General features: G+C 49.6%; 1 protein-coding gene across 1 annotated transcript; it reads right to left on the bottom strand.

Annotated features, from left to right (window-relative positions):
* Nucleotides 1-8,097: 8,097 nt before the first annotated feature.
* Nucleotides 8,098-27,867, bottom strand: LOC144737066 (uncharacterized). The gene is made up of 5 exons (XM_078619718.1): nt 27,592-27,867; nt 16,420-16,527; nt 14,452-14,556; nt 12,934-13,074; nt 8,098-12,206 (listed from the first exon to the last, which is right to left on the bottom strand). Exons 2-5 carry the CDS (start codon nt 16,518-16,520, stop codon nt 12,038-12,040), a joined length of 516 nt encoding a protein of 171 aa, XP_078475844.1. The 5' UTR covers nt 16,521-16,527; nt 27,592-27,867; the 3' UTR covers nt 8,098-12,037.
* Nucleotides 27,868-27,949: the final 82 nt, after the last annotated feature.

Raw genomic sequence — 27,949 nt, forward strand, 5'->3', positions numbered from 1 at the left:
GCTCCGTGTGTGTGCGTGTGTGTGCGTATGTGTGCATGTGTGTGCGTGTTTTTGTGTTCGTGCGCGTGTGCGTGCGTGCCAACTGTGCCAACTAGCACAGTAGGGGGCACAGGTGGTGTGCATCTACCGGTCATCTCAGTCAGCCAACCCATGGCACCTGCTGGGTCTGTCCCCGTGACCTCCACCTGCACCTAGCCTGGCACAGTAGGGGGTACAGCTGGTGGTGCATCTACCGGTCATCTCAGTCAGCCAACCCATGGCACCTGCTGGGTCTGCCCCAAGACCTCCTCCTGCACCTAGCCTGGCACAGTAGGGGGTACAGCTGGTGGTGAATCTACCGGTCATCTCAGTCGGGCAACCCATGGCGCCTGCTGGGTCTGCCCCGATATCTCTTACTGTCAGCATCGAGCCTTCGACACTTCACGTGGTAGCCTCAAAGTGCACCTAGTCTGGCACCGTAACTTAGTGGCGAGCGGCGGCTGTTGGTGTTGTGTGTGTCGCGGTTCGCGTCGCTGCGTTACGAACGGGCGACCGGAGATCGATTCCCGCTCAGGGCCAACACCGGGGACGATTATCCGAACCGATCACGGGCCTCCCCGAGGTCGACTCAGCCTCAAAATGAATTCCTGGTGCGGTGTGCACTAAACATCTCCACTGGGGAGACAAAGGTTGCCGCGCGTGGTGGTGGCCACCCACCCCTTCATGTGCCGTGCCGGCCTTCATAGGTGCTGCGACTCGCGAACAGCACTTGCCCCAACAGTCTGTTCCAGGCTGCACGAGGGATCTTTGTCTGGCTTTCATAGGTACTGATTCTCGCTAACAGCACTTGCCCCTACAGTCTGTTCCAGGCTGCACGGGGGATCTTTGTCTGGCTTTCATAGGTACTGATTCTCGCTAACAGCACTTGCCCCTACAGTCTGTTCCAGGCTGCACGGCGGATCTTTGTGTGGTCCACCAACCCCTCTCTGTTAGGGCACTGGGACAGAACGGCGAATCCGACTCGAAGGAGTGCAGGGGAATATGCCGCCTCGTGGGAATGAGTTCACTTGTACATGTGTAATAAAAGACTCCATCAGGCACTTCTGGTCTCCGCTTGTCTTTTATTTAGGTTCTTCTCCGCACCCCCCACTGGCCTCCTCTCGGACCAGTGTCGTCTCACGTGCGCCCCGTGCATGCTCCCTCTCGCGTGCCACGCACGCTCTCTCTCTCGCGTGCTCCGCACGCTCCTCCGTTAGCTCCTCTATTCCTGCACTCCGCACACCGCTGGCCGACCGCGTGCTGAGGTCCTTCGGCCACGTGGCCGATGGCGCAGATCTTTCCTCACCACCCAACGTGGCTCAGCCTCTTAACTTCCCCTGACTGCCCCGATCTCTTCCGGGCTCCCACTTATATACATTCCCCCCACGTGACCCTGACTCCTCCCCTTCCGGATCCTCAGATCCGGCCTTCCCATACTACCCCGCTGGCTCCGCCCCCATTCAATTCGCCTCCCATTGGAGCCGAGGTGAACGCTGGCCCCTCCCACACGCCCTGCAGACCAGGCTCCGCCCCCCAATACCCCGGGCCGTGTGATTGGACCCGAGCCCAGCAACAACCCCATTTACGCTCGCATTACACATGTATTGCATCGATCACAGTCAAATAACAACACAGCAGCAGCAGTAGCCCCGTATCCGCCGTCAGCGGTGCAGCGGAGATCCGTGTACGGAGCCTTATGCCCCACGGGTTTTTTTGTGTTGTCTTAGTCTGGCTCTATGAGCCTCGGTGTGTGACACTAAACCCTTTGGGAGCCTTAGTGTGGCTCTATGAGCCTCTGTAACTGACACTGAACCCTAGGGGGGCCTTAGTGTGGCTCTATGAGCCTCGGTGATTGACACTGAACCCTAGTGGGGCCTTAGTCTGGCTCATTGAGCCTCGGTGTTTGACACTGAACTCTATGGGAGCCTTAGTGTGGCTCTATTAGCTTTTGTGATTAACACTGAACCCGAGGGGGGCCTTAGTGATTCTATGAGCCTCGGTGATTGACAGTGAACCCTAGGGGAGCCTTAGTGTGCCTCTATGAGCTTCGGTGATTAGCACTAAACCCTACTGCAGGGGTCCTCAAACTTTTTAAACAGGGGGCCAGTTCACTGTCCTTCAGACCGTTGGAGGGCCGGACTATAGTTAAAAAAAACTATGAACAAATTCCTATGCACACTGCATATATCTTATTTTGAAGTGAAGAAACAAAACGGGAACAAATACAATATTTAAAATGAAGAACAAGTAAAGTTAAATCAACAAACTTGCCAGTATTTCAATGGGAACTATGGGCCTGCTTTTGGCTAATAAGATGGTCAATGTCCGGTTCCATATTTGTCACTGCTAGTCGTAACAAGTGATGCAAGTGTGCATCCGTTAGTCTAGATCTGGTTGTAGATTTCAAATGTTTCATTCTGGAAAAAGTCTGTTCACAGACATAAGTGCTGCCAAAGATGGTTGCCATTTTGAGTGCATGGTTCCTGAGATGAGGATAGGTCTCAGAGGGGAGAGATGCATAGAAATTATGAAGGCTGCTTGACTTGAATGCGTCTTTCAGAGAGTCACAATTCTGCAGTTCAGCCAGTTCCATTTGGTAAATTGTATCCACATTTTCAATGTCAATAGAAAATGGGTTACGGAAAAGCTGTATGTCCTGTTCATGGAGATGAAGCTCTTTAAATCTAAATTGGAACTCCTTTTGCAATTTTTCCAGTGAATCCACACATGTTTTGTTTGGGAATGCAACCAATGGTTTTTCCGCTAACAGATTTTGAGTTGAGGGGAGATGGCAGAAGTTTTCCTCCTTCACTTGTTTGATGAGGACGCCTAATTTTACTTCAAATGCTTTGACATGTGATTGCATATCACAGATGAGCTTCCCCTTTCCTTGAAGTTGCACATTGAAACTGTTGAGTAGCTCTGTTACATCTGTCAGAAAGGCAAGGTGCCATTTCCATTCTGCATCATTGAGCTCTGGTACTTCTTTGTTTTTTGAAAGCATAAAAGCTGTAATCTGTGGAAGTAAGTCATAGAAACGTATCAAAACTCTCCCTCGACTCAGCCAACGGACTTCTGTGTGGTACAGAACATCTTCATAGTCAACATTTAGCTCAAACAGAAATTCCTGAAATTGTGGTTGAGTGCATGAGCTCTAATGAAGTTAACAGAGTCCCACTTCAGTGATTTACTACACAGCGCTTGTTGGTGGATGAGGCAGTGTATGGCTATTAGATGAGAATGGTTACGTTTGTCCATCTCTTGGTTAATGCGAGCAATTACTCCTTTCTTAGACCCCACCATGCTAGGAGCACCATCAGTTGTCACACTGGCTAGTTTAGCCCAGTTCAGCTCCAAACCATTCACAGTTTGGCAAACCTTTTCATAGATATCCTCTCCTGTAGTTGTTCCTTTGATGCTTTGCAGTGCAGCAAGCTCTTCTGTAACTTCGAAATAGTCATTCGTCCCACGAATAAAAATTAGAAGTTGTGCAGAATCACGAACATCATTGCTTTCGTCGAGTACCAAGGAAAAATAGGAAAGTTTTATTGTGGAGTTTTGCAAATGCTGATGCAAATTGTCTCCCATTTCTTCAATCCTCCGTGTAATTGTAGGTCCTGAAAGACTCACTGTACTAAATAAATCGGCCTTCTCTGGACACATCTCTTTGGCAACAGAAAGAAGGCATTCTTTAACAAATTCTCCCTCCACGAATGGTCTGCCAGTGCACGCTATTAGCTTGGCAACTTGAAAACTTGCTCGCAGTGATGACATATTTAGCTGCTTCTGCTTCACAAAAGTATTTTGCTGTGTTGTTAATGTATTTTTCAGTTTTAATATTTTATCTTTTCTCACTTCTCCGACCAAACAATCATATTTATCTTTATGTTGAGTTTCATAGTGTCGACGTAAATTGTATTCTTTGAACACAGACACTATATTCTGGCATATCAGACACACAGCTCTTTCCTTGTACTGCATGAAAAAGTAATCATAAGTCCACTGTTCTTTGAATATCCTACACTCCGAGTCAATTTTTCTCTTTCTTGACATCATTGTTTCCTAGGGAGTCAAAATTGCTATTAGTAAAATTCCAATATATATACAGCGCTACAAAAACAATATACCAGCAATAACTTTGCCCACACAGAGACATACAGACTGCACTGCCCATCAATGCAGTCTGATTGGGGGAACTTCGCTTTTACCCCAGGCTCACACTGGTGCGGGTGCCATTAAAAAGTTAATTACACTTGCAGTTTTGTTCACAGATCGCAGTGCGATCTGCGAACTCGCATAGGAATCTGATCGCATGGGGGAGAAGACCCATGCGATCCGATTCCACTGCAGGAAAAAAGAAGGCACATGTGCATTTTTTCTTCCGAATCTAATGCAAGTTCAGCCATACAAGCATATGGCTGAACTCGCACTGCTCAGAGATCGCAACAGTATGAACCGGGGCTTACACAACATACAACATATAACCTCATACAACTGAATAGCAATCAGAATATAAATGCACTTACTGTCATTTAAATTGGGGTTCCTACTCCTCGGCTGTCTGTCACTGACCAGCACGGGAAAACAGCAGGCAGCCCCTCCAGAGATCAGAGATCACTCTGTTATTACCCCTCTATCATTTACTCAGCACACAGGAATATCACTGGGAGTGGAGCCGAGGGGCAAGTGAGGGAGCTGAGGGAAGGAGAGCCAGTCAAGCGCAGCCAGGGGAAGGCTGGCAGCCTTAGGCCTGGGGGGCAAGTCCAGTCAATTGGCCCATTGAACCATTCACCAGCGCAGCCCAATGAGTGCCCACCGCCGCAGCTCAATCAGTGCCCACCGCCGCAGCTCAATCAGTGCTCACCAGCGCAGCCAAATCAGTGCTCGCCACCGCAGCCCAATCAGTGCCCACCACCGCAGCCCAATGAGTGCTCACCAGCGCAGCCCAATTAGTGCTCACCAGCGCAGCCCAATTAGTGCTCACAAGCGCAGCCCAATTAGTGACCATGGGCCGGATAAATGTCCTCGGTGGGCCGCATGTGGCCCGCGGGCCGTAGTTTGAGGACCCCTGCCCTACGGGAACCTTCGTCTGGCTCTATGAGCCTCTGTATGTGACATTGAACCCGAGGGGAGCCTTAGGGTGGCTCTATGAGCCTCGGAGATTGACAATTAACCCTAGGGGAGCCTTAGTCTGGCTCCATGAGCCTCGGTGGAGCCACCTGGCACAGTGTGGATACAAATACATCAGCACCCGCGAGGGGAGAGACAAAGACGGCCGGGCGGGCCTCTCCGCACCTCCTCGAGGAGCTCTCCATTACAGGAGGTGGTCCCTGCCAACTTTCACAGCGGTCGTGTGGTGTTGCCGGCCGCTGTGTACGTACGTGTCGGTGTGTGTATGCGGTGAACTTATTTTGCACCATACGTAGCCAAACCGTGCTTAGTCGGAGGACAACAAACTAAACACAACAACAACAAGGAGCAGTTCTAAAGAAATCAGTTCTCAATGTAGTATCGTGTAGTGTATCGTGTATTGTATAGTGTAGCAGTGTATAGCGTAGTGCATAGTTGTGTATAGTGTAATGTAGCATATAGTGTAGTGCATAGTGTATTGTACAGTTGTGTAATCTATAGTAGCGTACAGTGTAGTATATAGTAGTGTAGTGTGTATAGTGTAGCAGTTTAATGTATAGTGTAGCATATAGTGTAGCGTGAAGTGTATTGTGTCGTTGTGTAGTCTATATTAGTATATAGTAGTTTGTGTGCGTGTACAGTGAATTTCTTTCACACCATACGCAGCTATACCGCACTCAGAAGGAGGTGACCAGGGGGGGGGGACAACAAACTAAACACAACATCAACGAACAGTTACAAAGAAATTTGTTTACGATGTAGTATAGTGGTGTAGTGTATAGTGTAGTGTATAGTAGTATAGTATATAGTAGTGGAGTGCGTAGTAGTAAAAAGTGTAAGGTAGCGTAGAGTGTAGCGTACAGTGTATTGTATAGATGTGTAGTCTACAGTAGTGTATAGTCGTGTGTAGTGTAGATTAGTGTATCTCATATAGTGCAATGTGTATAGTGTAGCAGTGTAATGTTTAGTGTAGCATATAGTGTCGTGTGTAGTGTATTTGTACTTGATTCAACTGAGTCGCAGACATGCTCTTGGAGGCTAACACATTAATTTAACACCAACACACGGGGTAACTGTCCCTTAACAGGAGAACAACCTATGGTGGTGACCACCAAGCTAACTACACTAATTACAACGTAACTGCTACTACGGACCAGGACCGCAGCTCGGGTCCAAGTCCACGTGTTGGAGACTCGGAGAACGTAGGACGTAGACGAAGGTTTCTTCAGGATGAACAACAGCAGCGCTCCCTCTGGGGGACCCGGCTTAGATCCTCTGCGGCGTGGCCGGCTCCGCCATTGGCCACGCCCACATTCCAGAACCCTCTAGCAGGATCTCAACCCAGACCCCGTGACCACCCCTAGCCCCCACTTGAGGCCCCTATGTAGTCTTAACCGGTCACGTGTCCCCTCGGGTCAACCAGAGTGCATGGCCCTCAATAACCCCTTCCCTCCGGTTGGCACTCTCACACATAGGCCTCGGCAAGGTAAGGTCATTTACCCTTTTTACCGGGTAAAAGGGTAAAGGGTAAAGATGTCGACATGCCAAGGGGTAAGGTAAAGGGTAGGGTAAAGGTAGCTCGGAAGAATTACCCGGTAGGGTAAAGATAGCGCGAAGTATTACCCGGTAAATACGGTACCTTGTTTATCGCTAAAAGCTCCGTCGCGCAGTCCGTGGCCTACATTTAATAAGTAATATTTTTAAAAACTTGATTAAAAACACGCTTTTATGAAATGTAAGAGTAATGCCAGAACTCCACGACTCCAGGAAGTGGCCCCAAAGCTTGCCATAATGTAAGGGACCGTGGTGATTTACAGCCAACGTGAGTTGACCGTGGACAATTATACCCAAGCCGAAACATAACATATACAAAATATTGTTTAAAAATATATATATATATTTAATGATAGAATATAGTATTGTCATCAGTATGACATAAGTATACCAAGTTTGCAGTCGATACGACATTTGGAAGTGGTTTAAACTTGAGTTTCAAGATTTGAGGATACAACAACAATAACGACAACAATAACGACAACAACGACAGAGTGAGTTAAAAGAAAGCGTGTAAAATTGGAATAATCGAGAGTATTATATATGATTAAAGCGCTCTACCTGGCATTTACCGTTATAAACCTTGTTCATGTGTAGTAGTTCCCCAGTAATTACCCTGTAATCGGGTAATTTGTATGGGGTAAGGATAAAAGGTAGGGTAAAGGTAAGCTCGTTGCTTTTACCTTTTAACTTTTACCTTACCTTGTCGAGGCCTACTCACACCCGATCCTCTAGGGCTGGCTTTGCACGCCAAGCGTGATGTCATCCAGCGCTATCGATCAGCGCTCATCGAACCCATCTATGGCCGGTACTGTACCCACATCCTCGTGGTGTCCGCGATGTCGCGACACCGCACGGCGTGCCTCTCTAGGGCCGGCATTGCACAGTGACATCCCGCGATGTCACTACATATTGTCTAGTTGTGTAGTCTATAGTAGTGTAGTGTATAGTGGTTTGTATGTGTGTACGTTGGATTTATTTCGTACCACCATACGTAGCCAAACCACGCGCAGTCGGAGGTGCCCAGGGGGAAGGACAACAAACTAAACACCACAACAACAAGTAGCAGTTCTAAAGAATTGAGTTCTCAATGTAGTAGAGTGGTGTAGTGTTATAGTGTAGTGTATTGTGTAGTGTATAGTGTAGTGTATAGTGTAGTGTATAGTAGTGTAGTGTATAGTCGTGTAGTGTGTAATAGTGTATAGTGTAGCAGTGTATTGTGTAGTGTAATGTATAGTGTCGTGTATAGTGTGCTCTTAAGTAGTGTAGTGTGTAGTGTAAAGCAGATTGCGTGTGTGTACATTGAACTTCTTTCGCACCACCGTACGTGCCGGGGGAGAAGGACAACAAACTAAACACAACAACAACAACATGTAACACTTCTAAAGAAACGAGTTTGCGTGATCCCAAATGAAATTTATTTGCGATTCAATGTTTTCAGTATTGGGACGTGTTGGCCAAGAAGCCTGTTACCTATCTACCTAATGAGAAAGAGGTTCAACGTTCGGTCACGAAAATTATTCCACTAAAATGTCCCAAGACCGCGATTATCATCACAAACCCGGTCTCGGCGCACGCCATGGTGGCTGGGAGATGTTAACTCCCTCGCCTGATATACAGGAGGTCATGGGTTCGATCCCGACCATGGCAATTCCTGCTGCTGTATATTTGGAGTTTGTATGTCTCTCTCCCTCTCATCATCATCACGGTGGCTAGGAGATGTTAACTACCTCGCCTGGTATACAGGAGGCCGTGGGTTCAATCCAGACCCTGACGATGCCTGCTGCTGTGTATTTGGAGTTTGCGTGTTTCTCGCTTTCTCTCCCCGTGGTGGCGTGGATTTTTCTCCGGTTTTTCCCTCCAGATTTAGAATCAATATCACGCGTTTAGCGTATTATGCCTGCTGTTATACATTTCCGCGTGATGATAAGCCACTTCATTGGGATATTATTTGTGATAGCCAGGTCGCTTCTGCGAAAGAACTACAAAGATCAATGGGGCCTTATCTGGTAAAATGAAATTCGTTTTAAATTTAGTTTTAAATGATAAAACGCCTACAATTATAAAAAAAAAAGAAAAACGATTTCACGCAAGCAGCTAATTGAAGTATAGTTGACACTCGATTATCCGCGTGCGCCATTTAACGATTTGTGGATTAACCACGCACGCTAAAATTTTGACATAAATTAACAACTCGTAGATTTTCCCTTTAGACCAAAATAAGAATCTAAAAACAGTGATGCGTTGTTAGTCTTGGAAATGTTTACGACAAATCACGTGCTTAAACCGAACAAAATATGTGTGTACTCCGATTAATGCGACGTGATCGCCTCTACAGTACAGTGGTTGCAGTATCTTTACAATAGTGGGGTGGGGTTTGATTGATGTCTCATTGGCTGTGGCTCTACTGCTGTCATCCACTGAGTGGAGCCAGAGTCTTCTGCTGAGCGGGAGCCAGGAAAATATTTTATTCAAATAAAGCATTTTTATTATTAAAAAAATAGTTTATTCTAATAATGATCATCACTGAGGATGCGCATCATCATCGATTGGTCGATCGGTCGACGATCATTTCGTATCCGTTCTGAATCGAAAGAGTAACAATCGAGATCGTCGGCTGTGCTTCACTTTGAGCAATCCCTCCGATCTTTTATTTTTTGTGATTTTTAACTTTACGAAACTGTGCGATGGCAGACAAAGGGAAGCGCCGTGTTGTTGCAACCTTAAAGCAGAAACTACACATTTTGCGCACCTTTTTAGGTGAATGAGTGTGTTTGGACTTTTGTAATGAAGCAAGATCAACGCATTCTTTACGACACATTTTTTTTTGTACATTAACAAAGTAAATTTCCTTAACCTAAACATAATTTATACCTATACAGTCGAACCCCCTTTAACGAACACCCCTGTTAACGACTAACGCTTAACGATGGAATTCCATAGAGCCCAATGTGTAGTGTATAGTGTAGTGTATAGTAGTGTAGTGTATAGTAGTGTAGTGTTAAGTAGTGTAGTGTATATTAGTGCAGTGTATAGTATTGTAGTGTATAGGAGTGTATAATAACGTAGTATATTAGTGTAGTGTATGTGAGTGTAGTGTATAGTAGTGTATAGTATTGTAGTGTATAGGAGTGTATATTAGTGTAGTGTATATTAGTGTAGTGTATAGTATTGTAGTGTATAGGAGTGTATAATAACGTAGTATATTAGTGTAGTGTATAGTAGTGTATATTAGTGTAGTGTATGTGAGTGTAGTGTATAGTATTGTAGTGTAAAGTAGTATAGAGTAGAACCCCTGTTACCGAACACCACTGTTAACGAATAATCGCTTAACGACGGGCCTCTAGAGCCCAATGTGTTAACTTACTGACCATTCCCCTGTTAACAATGGGCTGTCGTAGGTACAGTAAATATTAATTAATACAGTGGTTAACCATCATTAGACCTCCTTTGCCAGTACCAAAATATATTAATAGGGTTTTCCCCTTTTTTTTCTGGCAACAAAACTGAAACCTTTTTACAAGGATAACCACAATACTTGCAGTCAAATGCAAACAAAAACACACTATGATAATATATGCATTGTCCTTAAAACTGATTAGACGTGACTTAACCGAAAGAACCAAATAATAATTCCTGCAGTCACGAAAGTTCTAAAATTAAGATGTAACCACTATATAATTGTGTGTATTAATAATGTTGTGAGTATAATTATGTATTGATAGCCATTAATGTAAATATTATATAGTACGTTTTTTTGGGTGAAAGGGGGTCACTTTCGATGCTATCGGAACGAAGTAAGCTTTTAACCGTTCATTTCCTCTACCTCGCTTAACGACCAAATCACTTAACAGGCGGTCCATCTCTAAACCTTCATAATCAGCTTGCCCTCAGAGGCTAACCTCCTTGTTTCTGATGACGACCACTTGTGTTGCGATCTAAACGTCGTGATATTTGTATTCACTTCATTCTATTATTTAATGATTATTATTTTTTCTATCTACGTGACTTTACCAAAAGAACCATAGAATAAGAAGGTAAATCATCAAAAAACACAAATTAAGCAAGGGGCACGTGCAGTTTCAAATTACGTCGTTTCATCAACCCCCTGTGTGTTTATTAACATCAAACATAAACAATGTTTAAGATGACCACCGGTGTACGGCGATTTCACCGAAGATGCCGTGTCACCCGTGTAGCTCCTGCCACCACCTCGTCGCGTGCCGGGCGAGAGCCGCGGCCGCCTGGATCACCTAGAGTCCCTCTCTCTCTGCCGCGACTGCTTCCAACAACAGCGCCATGCTCACGAAACTTTCCGCCTAACGCTATTTCACCCCTCCACCAAAATGTAAATCATCATCAAGAGTGGAGACTAAATTTGAATTAACGATTCGTCTTGACGACGACCCCTCTTATCCTCCTCCCCCACCCCGTAACATCCGTGACCTTTGTGACAAAACTTTTGATGGTGGTGGTTGGTGGTGGTGATTTGTAGTAGTGATTGGTGGTGATTGGTGGTGGTGATTGGTGGTAGTGATTGGTGGTGGTTGGTGGTGGTGGTGGTGATTGGTGGTTGGTGATTGGTGGTGGTGTGTGATTGGTGGTGGTTTGTGATTGGTGGTGGTGGTTGGTGGTGATTGGTGGTGGTTGGTGATTGGTGGTGGTGGTTGGTGATTGGTGGTGGGTTGGTGGTGGTTGGTGGTGATTGGTGGTGGTTGGTGATTGGTGGTGGTTTGTAATTGGTAGTGGTGGTGGTTGGTGGTGATTGGTGGTGGTTGGTGATTGGTGGTGGTGGTTGGTGATTGGTGGTGGTTGGTGGTGGTTGGTGGTGGTGGTTGGTGATTGGTGGTGGTTGGTGATTGGTGTTGGTTGGTGGTGGTATTTGGTTGTGGTTGGTGGTGGTGGTTGGTGATTGGTGGTGGTTGGTGGTGGTGGTTGGTTATTGGTGGTGGTTGGTGATTGGTGTTGGTTGGTGGTGGTATTTGGTTGTGGTTGGTGGTTGGTGATTGGTGGTGGTGGTGGTGGTGGTGGTTTGTGATTGGTGGTGGTGTGTGATTGGTGGTGGTTGGTGATTGGTGATGGTGGTTGGTGGTGGTTGGTGGTGGTGGTTGGTGGTGGTGGTTGGTGATTGGTGTTGGTTGGTGGTTGGTGATTGGTGGTGATGGTGGTTGGTTATTGGTGGTGGTTGGTGATTGGTGGTGGTTGGTGGTGGTGGTGGTTGGTGGTTGGTGGTGGTGGTTGGTGGTGATTGGTGGTGGTTGGTGGTGGTGGTGGTTGGTGATTGGTGGTGGTGGTTGGTGGTGGTTAAGTTGAAAGCGGAAGCTGTGGTGACTTTTTATTTTGTTTGGGACTCTACCACGTGGGCCCGCGTGGCGGGGGTGGTTTCCCCGGGCGCCGCAGCCTCACCCGCCCCGCGGAGCGGGTCGGCATCTCCCGGGTGACGCCCCTCGAGCGAGGGGAGCACGTGGCGGGAAAAGCCGTCGACAAATACCGCCACAAAATCCCTGTGGGGGGGGGACACGGTGGGGGGGGGGGGACGGTGGGGGGGGGGGGGGGGACACGGTGGGGGGGACACGGTGGGGGGGGGACGGTGGGGGTGTTAGTGGAGTGGTGGTGCAGTGGTTAGCGCGCCGCTGCGCATAGCACCCGTCCATGACCGAGGCTCCATTCACGCCTCACGGTCAGCAACAACTGGTGACGATTATCTGAACCGGTCCCTGGGCCTCTTCCCCTAGGTCGACTCGGCCTCAAATGAGTACCCGGGCGTGGTGCTGCCCCCCCCTCCCCTCGTGTGGCGTTCCGGCCTTCATCGGTGCTGCTGCTCGCTAACCGCACTCGCCCCTAGTCTTGTAAGGGGCCATCCATAAATGACGTCACGCGATTTTTGACGATTTTTGACCCCCCCCCCTCGTCACACGGCGTCACAAAAAGTCAGCCCACCCCCCCCTCAAATATGACGCCACAAAGCTCTTCCCCCCCCGCCCCCAAAAAATAAAACATGCTTCAAATCGCTTTAAACTATTGTCATTGTAGTGCGTCTCTAATGTGGCGCTGCACTCTGGATGTTGTAGGAGGAAACATTTAAAGTTGCGCATTTTCATGTGACGTCACATTTCTCAAACCCACCCCCTCCCTCGTCACACATCGTCACAAATGCCTGACCCCCCCTAAGTGCGTGACGTCATTTATGGACGGCCCCTAAGGCTACACGTGGGATCTTTGTCCGCTTACCCGTCTCGGCTGGGCTCATCGTTGAGTACCACGTCTGTCCGTGGGGGCACCTGGCCCCCACCCTTCCAGCCCCCCCCTTCCCCCCTTCGTGCCGCGTGGCCCAGAAGCTCCTCCTCATCCTCATCATCGTCCATGCCCTTTCTGTGTGGAGGAAAACAAACAGCAGAGAGACGGAGGAGGAGTGCGTGAGCTGTGAGTGATTGAGTGTGTGAGCTGTGAGTGTGAGAGCTGTGAGTGTGTGAGCTGAGTGTGTGAGCTGTGAGTGTGTGAGTGTGTGAGATGTGAGTGTGTGAGTGTGTGTGTGTGAGATGTGAGTGTGTGAGTGTGTGAGTGAGTGTGAGATGTGTGTGAGTGTGTGAGCTGTGAGTGTGTGAGTGAGTGTGTGAGTGGAGAGTTTCCCATACCTGGGCAGTGTGCTTATGACCGGCTCCAGTTTATCAGCAGAGGTCTCACTCCGAATCAGTCGAGCGGCAATATCTTTTCATCGGCTGCGTAACGCTGTGTGGAAGCTACCTGGTCTGTCGCTCCGCACGAAGCTTCAGGTCTTCTCGGCCACAGTCATTCCCTCCCTTCTCTACGCTTGCGAAACGTGGACCCCCCTAATGGAGCATCTTCGCCGGTTGGAAACATTTAGGCTGGCCTGCCTACGATCCATCCTGGGTTTAACCAGGCTGGATTGTGTGAGGAGCTCACAAATCCTTGAAAGATCTGGGCAAAGTCCCATCGGTGAGCTCCTCCGGCGGGCAAGGCTGCGTTGGCTGGGTCATGTAGCCCGCATGCCCAGCTACCGCATGCCTAAACAGCTTTTGTTCGGCCGGATCGAGGGGGCTAAACGGGCGCGGCACGGGCTAGAGAAGAGATGGAGTGATGTGGTACAGCAGGACGTGGAGCTGAGTGGACTTGCCGATGACTGGTACCAGCGGTGTCAAGATCGGCCTCAGTGGAGGAGGCTCGTGAAGGACGCTACTGGGCAGTTGGAGGCAGTCGCCCTCCAACAACAACGGAGGGCGGAGGAGCGACGCTCACAACAACGAGCGGAGCGCCGGGTGGCTAAAGCACAGCAAGTTGGTACAGTAGGGGACACAGGTGGTGCATCAGCCAGTCATCTCGGTCATCTCGGTCAGTCGACCCGTGGCACCTGCTGGGTCTGCCCCGTAACCTCCTGCCAGCGGGCGTTCGACACTTCACGTGGCCTCAAGGTGCACTTGGCCTGGCACAAGCGTCGTGGTGACGTCACCACCACTTAGTGGCGAATGGCGGTTGTTGTTGAGTGTGTGAGTGTGTGAGATGTGAATGTGTGAGATGTGAGTGTGTGAGTGTGTGAGATGTGAGTGTGTGAGCTGTGAGTGTGTGAGTGTGTGAGCTGTGAGTGTGTGAGTGAGTGAGTGTGTATGTGAGTGAGTGAGTGTGTGAGCTGTGAGTGTGTGTGTGTGAGCTGTGAGTGTGTGAGTTGTGAGTGTGTGTGAGTGAGTGTGAGTGTGTGAGTGTGTGAGCCTTGACCAGGGAGGGGAGTCTCACTCGGGTCTCATCCTCATGATGTCCATCGCGTATTTCTGGACGAGCCGAGCGCTCTGTAGGCGGCTCAGCTCGCTCGTAAACATCCCGTCCACGTGTCTCTGTGGCCTGAACAACAACAACCACAACAACCACATCAACCACAACAACAACCACAAATAAACATCAACAACAACCACGAGAAAACATCAACAACCACAAGAAAACATCAACAACAACCACAATAACAGTCGCACACAGACGCATGGGAGAGAAATCAAGGTACCAGGATCGTCTCACATGCAAGAGTAGGTGAATGAATGGGTGGGTGGGTGAGTTAGTGGGTGAGTGAGTGAGATGGTGGGTTAGTGAATGCGTGGGTGGGTGGGTGAGTTAGTGGGTGAGTGAGATGGTGGGTGGGTGAATGAGTCGGTGGGTGATGGAGATGGTGGGTGAGTGAATGAGTGGGTGGGTGAGTGGGTGGGTGAGTTAGTGGGTGAGTGAGATGGTGGCTGAGTGAGATGGTGGGTGAATGAGTGGGTGGTAGACAGAGTGGGTGGGTGGGTTAGTGGGTGAGAGAGATGGTGGGTGGGTAAATGAGTGGGTGGGTGGATGAGTTAGTGGGTCAGAGAGATGGGAATGGGTGAATGAGTTGAGTGAGATGGTGGGTGGGTGAATGAGTGGGTGGGTGAGAGAGATGGTGGGTGGGAGAATGAATTGAGTGCGATAGTGCCTGCGTGAGATGGTGGGTGAGTGAATGCATGGGTGGGTGAGAGAGATGGTGGGTGAGAGAGATGGTGGGTGAGTGAGTTAATGGCTGAGTGAGATGGTGGGCGACTGAATGAGTGAGTGGGTGGGTGAGTTAGTGGGCGAGATAAATGGTGGGTGGTCGGGTGAATGAGTTGAGTGAGATGGTGGGTGAGTGAATGAGTGGCTGGGTGGGTAAATGATTGAGTGCGGCAATGATTGAATGAGTTAACGTTTATTTTGTTTAACCGGTTGTGAGAATTCAAGAGACCAGGGTAGAGTCCCGTTCACCAGAGTGACTGAGGGCGGCCTTGAAATGCTGCCCTGCGTGTGGCACAATCCCCAACTGAGTGAAATGTCGGTGTCATTTAAAAAAAAACCCACAATGATATGACAAATTTGGGACCTCAATGCCGGCACACAATGGCCTGCATGCTCGTGACAATGACGAATGGCGCAAACACTTAGAACTTCACGAGCGTCGCTCGCTCCCAGCGCTTGCCCCAGCAGTCCGTTGGAGGCCCCACGGGCGATCTTTGTGAGCGCCACGCTGCGCTACGAACCCGGCGACCAGAAGTTCGATTCCCACTCACGGCCACCAACACCGGTGACGATTATCTGAACCAGTCTTGCGCCTCCCCTAGGTCGACTCAGCCTCAAGTGAGTACCAGGTGTTGTGTGCAAACATCGCCACTGGGGAGACAAAGGCGGCCGGGCGTGGTGATGGCCACCCATCCCCCCTCGTGTGCCGTGCCGTGCTCCGGCGCGGAGGTGCTCGCTAACAGCACTTGCCCCAAACATTCTATCCAGGCTATACGGGGATCGTTGTCTTTGTGTGTTCGTGGGAGGGGTGGCGCAGTGGTTAGCGCGCTGCGCTTAGAATCCAGTGACACGAGTTAAATTCCCGTTCACGGCCAACATCAGTGACGAATATCTGAACCGGTTTTGGACCTCCCATAGGTCGACTCAGCCTCGAATAAGTACCCTGTGCGGTGTGTAAAACGTCGCAACTGGTGATAGAAAGGCGGCCGGGCGTAGTGTTGGCCATCCACCTCCGTGTGTTGCAGTGCCGCCCTTCATAGGTGCTGCTCCTCGCTAACAGCACTTACCCCAACAGTTTGTTCAGGCTACACGGGGGATCTTTGTCTGGCTTTCATAGGTACTGATTCTCGCTAATAGCACTTGCCCCAATAGTCTGGTGAGGCTACACGGGGGATCTTTATCTTTGTTGTGTTCGCACGTTACCGCTCAGCTCCAGGGATAGCTGCTGAGTCTCCCGTCTGGTTCGCAATCATCAGCATCATCAGCAGCATCGTCATCACCAGGCCAGCCGGGCGTCTTGCCATACTTCACCTAAAAGGGAGAGAGGAAAGAGAGAGAAGGGGGGGGGGTGTAGTTATGGGTGTCTCTATTGGCTGAATGGAGAAGTTACTTATTGAAGTCTCTATCTGTAGTGAGTCCAACTTTAGAGGCAACACTTTTATTGTAACATCAACCCGTTCACACAAAGGGGGTAACTGCCCCTTCACCAGATACAGCCCAGGGTGGTGACCACCCAGCTAACTACGCCATACTGAGGAGTTACAGCTACGAAGGGTCAGACCCTCACTCGGGTCCCCCACCACGTGTTGATGCCTCGTAGGACGTAGAGCTTCCAGCTTGTAGACGTGGAGCTGCAGCTGGTGGACGTGGAGCTTCAACTTGTAGAATGCAGCGACCCCGTCCCTCTCAGGGACCCGCCTTTTATCCTCCAGGTCGGGGCTGCCCCGCCCACCTTCTCGAGCCTTCCAGCTTCCTCTCGATCCCCCTTCAGAGCTCTCCCTGGACACGTGATCACCCCCTAGCCCCCCCCCCCCCACCTGGGGCCTTCTCTGTGGACACTCCAGATCACGTGTCTACGGGGTCGACCAGAGTGCTATGGCCCGAGGCAGCCTTGCCCCTGGGCTGACACTCTCCCGCTCCCCCCGGTGGGAGCCCGCACCAAGCCCCACTAGGGCCGGCACGACACCCGCCTACGGGGTGCACGCGATGACGGCGCGTCGCACGCCGCGCCGTGCTAGAGCCGGCCTCACGCAGCAACCCACCCAGTGCTGCCCGCGACGTAGGAACATCACACAGTGACATCCCCCATGTCACTACATATCACTACATATCACTACATATCTGTAGTGACATGAAATGTTGTCTCTCTATGGTCAGCGCCAGCCGCGATTTCACACGTGCTGCTGAGCGCCGGGTAATGGAGGGACACGTGACTGGGAGCCGGGGACACGTGACTGGTAGCCGGGGGCTCCGAACTTGATGCATCAGGGGGCGGGGGGCGGGGCGAGCCCACGCCCAGGGGATGAAGGGGGAGCCCTGACTGGGATCGGGGTCCGTTGTGGGGATCGGCCTGGAATCCCGCGTCTCTTCGTCTTCGCTCGTCGCTCCTCGTTCGTGGGTTGAGTGTCGCCTGACATCGTGTGTCAGGCAGCTGTGTGCCGGCTGGCCCGTTCGCTACACTAACGCGCACGTACATAGCGAACAGATAGACAGCTAGCTATAGAACCCGAGTTGTAAGGGTTGTGTTTATTAAAAGTATTGCCTCCAACTACATTGTGTGAGCCTCTGTATAAAACACACTACATATATTTGCATGTGAAATGTGGTGCTATTGGTTTGCTATACGGTGTATGCGCTGGGGTAAAGTGCGGATAATCTCTTCCAAGAGGTGACGGTGGCTAGAAGATGTTAACTACCTCGCCTGGTACACAGGAGGTCGTGGGTTCGATCCCGACCCTGACGCCTGCTGCTGTATATTTGGAGTTTGCGTCTCTCTCTCTCATCATCATCACGGTGGCTAGGAGATGTTAACTACCTCGCCTGGTACATAGGTGGTCGTGGGTTCGATCCCGACCCTGACGCCTGCTGCTGTATATTTGGAGTCTGCGTCTCTCTCTTTCCCCGTGGCCGCGTGGATTTTTCTCCGGGTCCTCCGGTTTTTTCTCCCTCCGCATCTGCTGCTATAAATTCCCCACGTGGTGGTGGTGGTCATGATGATGGTAAGCCCACTTTGTTGAGCTGCAATAATTTGTGATCTAGCCTGTGTAGCTTCTGAAGAACAGCTACACAGCTTAGTAGGGCCTTACAACTGGTAAAACATACATTTAAAAATCTTAGTTTTACATCCGGGCAACGTGCAAGAGTTGGGTGAAACTTCTCTCCACAGGGCCTCTCCGGAGCTCCCCTCTTCCTTCTGACAGCAGTGGCGTGGGCCCAGCAATTGCGGGGCTGCGCCCTTACCGGTCACCCAATGAGCATGGGGACCACCACCATGTATGGGGCTTTGTTTGGATGATGTAACATTCATTGCTTACGTCAGACACCACATGAGATCATCTCTACCGTTTAGTTTGAAATCAAACCATATACGGGCAGATTACTTAATATCCTCTCGAGGAGAGGGGGGTAGAGAGAGAGAGGGGGGTAAGGAGAGCAGAGCGTGAAATGTTTTGTGAAATATTTCATTTAAAAGTGGGGGGGGGGGAGGTTACATAAAGCAAAGCATAAAAAAAACTAAATGATGAATGAAGCAAAGTGCCGACTACACCGAGCATCTTCTTGTTTCCTCTGATCGTACGGAGAGCGAGGAGGGGGTGGGGATAAAGAGAGAGGGGGGAAGATGCGAGAGAGAGATGGGAGAGAGAGGGAGGGAGAGATGGGACAGCCAGAGAGAGTGGCGAGAACGAGACGGAGGGGGAGAACAAGATGGGGAGAGAGATGAGTGAGGGATAAATAATGATTGGAGACTGATATATGGGAGAGAGAGGGAGGGGAGAGAGATGGGAGAGCGAGAGAGAGGAGATGAAGGGGAGAGGTGGGAGAGATATAGAGATGGTGGAGAGATGAGAGAGGAGAGTGGTGGGAGGGATCGTGATGGCAGACTAATAGATGATTATACTGGTAGGAACCTCCTGGTTACACCAGCCCACAGGGGATTATTGTGTCCGTCCGTCGTGAATCCAAAAATTGGAGGGGTGAGGCTGGGTGGAGAGGGGAGGGTGGGGAGGGGCTGGGTGGGGAGGGTGGGGAGGGGAGGGAAGGGTGGGGAGGGGCTGGGTGGAGTGGGTGGGGCTGGGTGGGGTGGGAGGGGTGGGGCTGGGTGGGGAGGGGCTGGTCACCCCGTGGTGCCCTTATAAAACTCAACGTTTAACCTACTCACGCCGGCTTGTGCCCGCCCTCACAGTCGGGCATATTGCGGAATACACCACGCCGCCGTTGACCCTGCCCATTGACCGAGCAACCCAACGTTCCTACCAGCTCCCTCCGCAGGAATGTGTTAGAGCTGACGATACTGATTATACAGATGACGATGAAGAAGATACAGATTATTAAATATGCTTATGCTACTACTGATTATACAGATGCTGATTATGATAATACGGATGATGCTACTGATGATCACACAGATGATACTTATAATGATGATACCGATGATTACACAGATGAAGATAGCGATGATTACACCGGCGATACTGACGATAATGATGGCACACGTGATGCTATTGTGAAGATGTACATAAACTAAACTAAGCTATTTTTTATTTTGCCAGGCAAGGCTCCACTGAGCTTTGTAATTCTTTTTCAGAAGCAACTTGGCCACATATGATAGCTCAACGAATTGGGGGCTCATCATCATCATAACGTGGAAATCTATAGCAGCCAAATATTATCAACAAGCGTTGATTCTACATGTGGATACAATAACCGGAGGAACTTGAGAACAATCCAAGCGACCATGGAGAGAGAGAGACGCAATCTCCAAATATAAGCGCGCAACTTTATCTATGATGAGAGAACGAGGCGATTCGGTGTTGATTCGCAGAACCGACAAGGCCCCCACCGACACGACTTTGCCATTTGTTTTGCGATGTTTTGCTACAACGACAATTTCCTATTATCCCCGTACACGCTATCACATAATACATAATGAAATACAATATAAATACTCTTATATAAGCGCACAACTTTATCTATCTGTGATGAACGCTGCACTTCCCGTCGTTTTCCTGCGGGGGGCGCTGCAAACCAACGCGCCCCGTGCATGAACGACGGAGGCGCAGGGACAGACGTTCGATTGGAATCGATCTGCAGACGGCGGTCTTCTCGCACGGCCAGATCTATGTCGCCTTATCTCGATCCCGCAATCCCAAACATGTGAAAGTCCGCATCGAACCGAACCCCCAGCAAGGTCATCTACTTAACGACGAGAGGAAATTCACACGAAATGTCCTTTTCAATTAAGTTTTCCCGATGTCAAATTAAATAAGCTTTTAATGAAGAAATTAAATTATCTAATTCAAAACATTCATTTTAAAAACTTCAAAACGGAGCATCGGGTGCTTGCGTGAATGCGTTGTTCGTGTGCAATCTTTTCTGTAACTTTCCTCGCCAAAGGCCTAAATGGTTGCGAGGGGCGCCGCAGGCGGCCCCGAACAAGCCCGAGTCTCCAAACACGCAGCAGCAGTAGCAGCAGCAGGAGCAGCAGTAGCAGCAGCAGCAGTAGCAGCAGGAGCAGCAGTAGCAGCAGCAGCAGTAGCAACAGTAGCAGCAGCAGCAGTAGCAGCAGTAGCAGCAGCAGTAGCAGCAGGAGCAGCAGTAGCAGTAGCAGCAGCAGCAGTAGCAGCAGCAGGAGCAGCAGTAGCAGCAGCAGCAGCAGGAGCAGCAGCAGCAGTAGCAGCAGCAGTAGCAGCAGGAGCAGCAGCAGCAGCAGGAGCAGCAGTAGCAGCAACAGTAGCAGCAGGAGCAGCAGCAGCAGCAGGAGCAGCAGTAGCAGCAGCAGTAGCAGCAGTAGAAACAGCAGTAGCAGCAGTAGCAGCAGCAGCAGGAGCAGCAGTAGCAGCAGTAGCAGCAGCAGTAGCAGCAGTAGCAGCAGCAGGAGCAGCAACAGCAGCAGCAGTAGCAGCAACAGTAGCAGCAGGAGCAACAGCTGGAGGAGCAGCAGTATCAGCAGCAGCAGGAGCAGCAGTAGTAGCAGCAGCAGGAGCAGCAGGAGCAGCAGCATCAGGAGTAGTAGCAGCAACAGCAGTAGCAGTAGTAGCAGCAGCAGCAGCAGCAGGAGCAGCAGTAGCAGCAGCAGCAGCAGCAGGAGCAGCAGTAGCAGCAGCAGAAGTAACAGCAGTAGCAGCAGCAGTAGCAGCAGCAGGAGCAGCAGCAGTAGCAGTAGCAGCAACAGTAGCAGCAGGAGCAGCAGCAGCAGCTGGAGCAGCAGTAGCAGCAGCAGTAGCAGCAGTAGCAGCAGCAGGAGCAGCAGCAGCAGCAGCAGCAGCAGGAGCAGCAGCAGTAGCAGCAGGAGCAGCAGCAGCAGTAGTAGCAGCAGCAGGAGCAGCAGTAGCAGCAGCAGCAGGAGCAGCAACAGCAGCAGCGGTAGCAGCAGCAGTAGCAGCAGCAGTAGCAGCAGCAGTAGCAGCAGCAGCAGGCGTCAGGGTCGGGGTAGAACCCACGACCTCCTGTATACCAGGCGAGGTAGTTAACATCTCCTAGCCACCGTGATGATAATGAGAGAGAGAGAGACGCAGACTCCAAATATACAGCTGCAGGCGTCAGGGTCGAGATCGAACCCACGACCTCCTGTATACCAGGCGAGGTAGTTAACATATCCTAGCCATCGTGATGATGATGATGAGAGAGAGACGCAGACTCCAAATATACAGCAGCAGGCGTCAGGGTCGGGATCGAACCCACGACCACCTATGTACCAGGCGAGGTAGTTAACATCTCCTAGCCACCGTGATGATAATGAGAGAGAGAGAGACGCATACTCCAAATATATAGCAGCAGGCGTCAGGGTCGAGATCGAACCCACGACCTCCTGTATACCAGGCGAGGTAGTTAACATCTCCTAGCCATCGTGATGATCATGACGAGAGAGAGACGCGAGGTAGTTAACATCTAGATTTGAAGTTTTGGTGACTGCAAGGATCCATACTCTTTGTTTTTGTCCGGTAAAGTCACGTAGATGAAAACAAAATAAAATAAAAATAAAACAACTAAATTAAAACTTTCGTCGTACAGTCACAATACTCACACTCACCCTCCCATACCCTGGAATCACAAAGAAAAAAGATGTTTATCTATCGGCTTAACTCAGCTAATCCCCTGCCCAACCGCCCGCGACGCCACACGGCCTGCCGCATGCCCCCCCCCCCCGACCCCTTGGCCCCTCCCCCTCCTAGCACCCTATATAAACACGTGGCTCTAAAAATCTCTCTTCATACGCTACAGTAATTTTGCTGGAGCAGTCACACCTGATGACGGATGCTTGTGTTGCTTCCGAAACGTCGTTATTGAATTTAGTTGTTTTATTTTTTTTGTTTTCACCTACGTGACTTTACTGAAAACACCAAAGAGTATGTGGTTAACATCCCCTAGACCAGGGGTCGGCAACCTGCGGCTCCGGAGCCGCATGCGGCTCTTTTGAACCTTGACCGCGGCTCCGGGGCGGATGCTAGCGAGGGGAGGAGGCGCACTGTGACACCTGCTCTGGCGTTGCCGCTGCTGACAGGTCGCCGCTCCGCTCCACACTGCCCGCCCGGTGACAGGCAATAACGTTGCCGTTGCTTTGTCACATGTTTGGAAGAAGTAAAAACCTTCCTGGGCAGCAAAGAGCTCACCTTTGCTGAGCTGGAACAGCCAGAGTGGCTGGAAAAATTACATTTTATGGTAGACATGACAGCACATCTAAACACGCTAAATACAACCCTTCAGGGGAAAGGAGGCACAGCCCTGCACATGCTGGAGGAGGTTTTGGCATTCGAGCGCAAGTTGACAGTGTTTGTCAAAGATTTACAGAGAGGTACACTGTCTCACTTTCCCTCTTTGAGAGAGTTCAAACAAAGTCATGATACGATAAATTTGGAATATTTCAAGTCTGCAATCACCACAATGCAAAGTTCGTTTGGGAAACGATTCTGTGAGTTCAGAGAGGAAAAAACGACATTATCCTTCCCTGTCACTCCCCTGGCGATCGATCCATCCCTATTGAATATGACTGCATTTGCAGGTGTAAGTCAACCTGATCTTGAGATGGAACTGGCCGATATAGCCGACAAAGATATATGGGTGTCCAAGTTCAAATGCTTGACCGCTACTCTTGAGGATGTTGCCCGTCAGAAGGCCATTCTGGCTCAGAATCATAAATGGAGTAATATTGAAAACCTTCCCAAACAGGACAAACTTGTATTCGAAACATGGAATGCCATCCCCAACACTTATATAAACATGAAAAAGTATGCATTTGGAGTCCTGTCGATCTTCGGCTCCACATATGTATGTGAGCAGGTCTTCTCCAACATGAACTATATTAAAAACAAACATCGATCACGCCTCACAGATGACAGCTTGCAAGCCTGTGTGAAAATGAAGGTGACGTCTTACAGCCCTGATGTGCAGACACTGTGCACTGAGGTTCAGGAGCAAAAATCCCATTAACCAGGTAATTTAGCTATTAATTTGCAAAAATATATTTTACATTGTTAAGTGAAAAAGTCCTTTTTTTATTCAGATTGACAGCTGACTGCACGATCCTGTATATAGCAATAAGGTAAGAAACAATATATGCAGTGTTATATTTGTTTTAAATGTTGCAATGGTTTTGCGGCTCCCAGTTTATTTTTTCCTTCGGAAACGGGTCCAAGTGGCTCTTTATGTCTTAAAGGTTGCAGACCCCTGCCCTAGACACTGTGATGATGATGAGAGAGAGACATGCAGACTCTAAACACACAGCAGGCGTCAGGATCGGTATCGAACCCACGACCTCATGCATACCAGGCGAGGTAGTCAACATCTCCTAGCCTACCGCGGCGCGCCCACAATATCTCCGATTAGCATGATTGACTACGTAGAGTGCGAAAGAAGTTCAACATACATACAAACATACAAACATACAGACGATGATACGGACGACGACGATGATGATTGATGAAGACGATGAGCATGATGATGATTGATCAAGACGATGATGATGATGATGATTGATGAAGACGATGATGATGATGATGAAGACGATGATGATGATGATGATTGATGAAGACGATGATGATGATGATGAAGACGATGATGATGGTGATGATGAAGACGATGCTGATGATGAAGACGATGTTGATGATGATGAAGACGATGATGATGAAGACGATGATAATGAAGACGATGATGATAATGAAGACGATGATGATGATGAAGATGATGATGATGAAGACGATGATGAGGAAGATGATGATTGATGAAGACGATGATGATGATGAAGACGATGATGATGATGATGAAGACGATGATGATGATGAAGACGATGATGATGAAGATGATGATTGATGAAGACGATGATGATGATGATTGATGATGAAGACGATGATGATGATGAAGACGATAATGAAGACGATGATGATTGATGAAAACGATAATGAAGACGATGAGCATGAGGATGTTGAAGACGATGATGATGATGATGATGAAGACGATGATGATGAAGAGGATGAGGAGGATGATGATTGATGATGATGATTGATGATGATGATTGATGAAGACGATGATGGTGATTGATGAAGACGATGAGGATGATGAAGACGATGATGATGAAGAGGATGAGGAGGATGATGATTGATGAAGACGATGATGGTGATTGATGAAGACGACGATGTTCCATGATGAAGTCAATGACCTCCACCACAACTCAACCTCGCGACGAACTCAACGAGGTTGGGGCGCCGTCATCGCCCGAACCAACTTTGTTGTTTGTTTTAATGAAAGACGTCACCACAGCCGATGATGATCAAGAGAGAGAGAGAGAGTAAGGAGAGGGAGACAAAGGTCCCCTGTATAGCCTTTAACAGACTGTCGGGGGCAAGTGCTGTTAGCGGGCAGCACCTAGGAAGGCCGGTACAGCGCACGAAGGGGTGGCCAGCATCCACGCCCGGCCGCCTTTGTCTCTCCCCAGTGGCGATGTTTACTACACACTGTAACAGGTACTTATTTGAGGCTGAGTCGACCTAGGGGAGACCCAGGACCTGTTCAGTAAATCGTCACTGATGTTGGCCGTGAGCGAAAATCGAACTCGGGTCGCCGGGTTCGTAGCGCAGCGTAGCGCTAACCGCTGCACCACCGCTCCCAATACACACACGCAGACATACACCTAGACACACACCTAGACACACACCTAGACACACATACAGACACACACCCAGACACACACACAGACACACACCTAGACACACACCTACACACACACACACCTAGACACACACAGACACACACCTAGACACACACCTAGACACACACAGACACACACCTAGACACACACACACAGACACACACCTAGACACACACACAGACACACACCTAAACACACACCTAGACACACACCTAGACACACACCTAGACACACACCTAGACACACACACAGACACACACCTAGACAAACACACAGACACACACCTAGACACACACCTAGACACACACCTAGACACACACACAGACACACACCTAGACACACACAGACACACACCTACACACACCTAGACACACATCTAGACACACACCTAGACACACACACAGACACACACCTAGACACACACAAACACACACCTACACACCCCTAGACACACACACATACACACACCTAGATACAGACACACACCTAGACACACACCTAGACACACACCTAGACACACACACCTAGACACACACACCTAGACACACACCTAGACACACACCTAGACACACACCTAGACACACACACCTAGACACACACACAGACACACACCTAGACACACACACAGACACACACACAGACACACACCTAGACACACACACAGACACACACCTAGACACACACACAGACACACACCTAGACACACACACAGACACACACCTAGACACACACACAGACACACACCTAGACACACACCTAAACACACACCTAGACACACACCTAGACACACACCTAGAATCACACCTAGACACACACACCTAGACACACACCTAGACACACACAGAGACACACACACAGACACACACCTAGACATACACCTAGACACACACCTAGACACACACACACAGACACATACCTAGACACACACACAGACACACACCTAGACACACACCTAGACACACACACAGACACACACCTAGACACACATCTAGACACACCCCTAGACACACACAGACACACACCCAGAAACACACCTAGACACACACACCTAGACACACACACAGACACACACCTAGACACACACCTAGACACACACCTAGACACACACCTAGACACACACACAGACACACACCTAGACACACACCTAGACACACACCTAGACACACACCTAGACACACACACAGACACACACCTAGACACACACAGAGAAACACCTAGACGCACACCTAGACACACACCTAGACACACACCTAGACACACATCTAGACACACCCCTAGACACACACAGACACACACCCAGAAACACACCTAGACACACACACCTAGACACACACACAGACACACACCTAGACACACACCTAGACACACACCTAGACACACACCTAGACACACACACAGACACACACCTAGACACACACCTAGACACACACCTAGACACACACCTAGACACACACACAGACACACACCTAGACACACACAGAGAAACACCTAGACGCACACCTAGACACACACCTAGACACACACCTAGACACACCTAAACACACACAGACACACACCTAGACACACACACAGACACACACCTAGACACACATCTAGACACACCCCTAGACACACACAGACACACACCCAGAAACACACCTAGACACACACACCTAGACACACACACAGACACACACCTAGACACACACCTAGACACACACCTAGACACACACCTAGACACACACCTAGACACACACACAGACACACACCTAGACACACACCTAGACACACACCTACACACACACACAGACACACACCTAGACACACACAGAGAAACACCTAGACGCACACCTAGACACACACCTAGACACACACCTAGACACACCTAAACACACACACAGACACACACCTAGACACACACACAAACACACACACCTAGAGACACGCATACACACACACCTAGACACACACACAGACACACACCTAGACACACACCCAGACACACACCTAGACACACACACAGACACACACCTAGACACACACAGGGAAACACCTAGACGCACACCTAGACACACACCTAGACACACACCTAGACACACCTAAACACACACACAGACACGCACCTAGACACACACACAGACACACACCTAGACACACACCTAGACACACACCTAGACACACACACAGACACACACACAGACACACACACAGACACACACAGAGACACACACACCTAGACACACACAGACACACACCTCAAAGAGATCTTCGCGTGACCTTGATCTGTATTCGCCAGATCCGGTGTCAAAGGCGGTCGTGTGGAAACAGACGGAGAAAGTCGCCACCACCTCCACCAGCGCCGGTATCTCTCTTTTTCTCTCTCTCTCTGCGTCTCTGTCCCTCTCTGTATCTCTGTCTGTCTCTCTCTCTCTTTCTCTCCCTCTGTATTTCTCTGTCTCTGTCTCTGCCTCTCTCTCTGTATCTGCCTCTCTTTTTCTATCCGTCTCCCTCTGCCTCTCTTCTCGCTGATGATTTACTCCGCCGATCTTGGACTTGAGACTCCGCCACCCCCCCCCCGCTGGGTGCCCGTCGCCGAACTCTGCCGCAGCCTCC

The sequence above is a fragment of the Lampetra planeri genome, chromosome 64 (genome assembly GCF_965212315.1).
Source record: "Lampetra planeri chromosome 64, kcLamPlan1.2.h2, whole genome shotgun sequence".
In the NCBI taxonomy this organism is placed as follows: domain Eukaryota; kingdom Metazoa; phylum Chordata; class Hyperoartia; order Petromyzontiformes; family Petromyzontidae; genus Lampetra; species Lampetra planeri.